The sequence below is a fragment of the Cenococcum geophilum genome (assembly GCF_001692895.1).
Source record: "Cenococcum geophilum 1.58 unplaced genomic scaffold K441scaffold_5, whole genome shotgun sequence".
NCBI classification, from domain to species: domain Eukaryota; kingdom Fungi; phylum Ascomycota; class Dothideomycetes; order Gloniales; family Gloniaceae; genus Cenococcum; species Cenococcum geophilum.
This window is the reverse complement of record NW_027137563.1, coordinates 1,016,396-1,017,933: the sequence shown is the minus strand read 5'-3', so window position 1 is coordinate 1,017,933 and position 1,538 is coordinate 1,016,396. Positions and strand designations below refer to the sequence as shown.

General features: G+C 25.8%; 1 protein-coding gene across 1 annotated transcript; it reads right to left on the bottom strand.

The window, feature by feature from the left end:
- Positions 1–431: 431 nt before the first annotated feature.
- On the bottom strand, positions 432–629 carry K441DRAFT_540294 (uncharacterized protein; the record flags this gene model as incomplete). The annotated part of the gene is made up of 2 exons (XM_067642590.1): positions 432–497; positions 519–629. 2 exons carry the CDS (start codon positions 627–629, stop codon positions 432–434), a joined length of 177 nt encoding a protein of 58 aa, XP_067508438.1.
- Between the last annotated feature and the right edge of the window lie 909 nt (positions 630–1,538).

Genomic DNA, 1,538 nt, shown 5'->3' with positions numbered 1-1,538 from the left:
TCTGCCTATCTAACCTATTTGTAATTAAGTTCTTTTATTATTAGGAACCCTATTAGGTTCTTATAATCCATTTTAACTATAAATAGTTTTTCTGCGCCTTATAAGAATGCTCTCTATTTCTTTAGTGCTATAACTATACCTAATAACTCCTTATTATAGATGTTATAGTTTAGTTCTAGTAGTATTATCTTCTAACTATAGTATATTACTAGGTGCTATATATCCTTGTGCTTCTATAGCAAATATACTCCTAGTATAAAGTCTAATATATCTATTTCTATAACCATGTCTAGTCTTAATTAATAGATTTTAAGGATTAGTTCCTAGGTGAATAATTCCTTAAGTTCTTTAAACAGCTTCCTTTATTTATCTCCCTATGCCTATAGTTTTTCTTTCTTTATAAGCCTAGTAAATAGTTTAATATTCTTTAACTATTGTGCTATAAACCTTCTATAGTAGTTGTAAAACCCTAAGAATAACCTTAATTGCGTTATATTCTCTAGTTTTTACTAACTTACTATAGCTTCTATTTTCTTTAGGTCTATATTAATATAACCTAATTTAATAATAAATCCGATAAAATTAGTCTTCCTAGTAAAGAACTCGCATTTCTTAATTACTATTAGCATTTATTCTTCTTATAGTCTTCTTAAGACCTATTTAACGTGTTCTCCGTATTCTTCCTTAGTTATTAAGTAGATAATAATACTATTAAGGTATGCTATAATAAACTTATTAAGGTGTTCTTTTAATATACTATTTATTCGTTTCTAAAATATTGCTAGTATATTTATTAATCTAAATTATATAACTAATAGCTTATATAGTCCTTCCTTTAACCTAAAGGCTGCTTTCTATTTATTACCTTCCTTAATTCTAATCTAATAGTACGCCTACCTTAAATCTATCTTTATAAAGATTTATACATTACCTATTCTATCTTAGATTTCGCTAATTAAGGGTAAAGGATACCTATCCTTTTAAGTAATACTATTTAACTATCTATAGTTAATATATAGCCTAAGTTTCCCGTTCTTCTTTAGTACNAATANTACTNGATANCCNNCTAATAACTGTAATAGTCTAATATATCCCTTTTATAAGTTCTCCTAGATAACTCTTTAAGTGCTCTTAACTCCTTTTAAGTAAGCTTATAGGTTAAAAAGAACTTTAGACTTATTTCTAGTTCTAATTCTATCTTATAGTCCTATACTATATAATCTACTAGCTTTTTACTTTTTAGGCTCTATAGTTTTTTGCCATACTTATAGTATCTCTTTAGTACGTAACTTAAGCCTTACTTAGTCTCTTTATATATTACTCCGACTTAGTACTATACTAATTTAGTTTGTTATTATATTTTGCATTATTAAGTATTTTTAATATTAACCTAACCTGTAACCTAATTAATCTTTAGATTATATTCCTATAACTAAGGTATACCTAATACTACCTTATCCCGTCCTAATAGTAGGATATTAAAAGATATCTTAATTTATCTTTTTTTAATAGTTATCTAAATAGGTCCTATTTTAAGG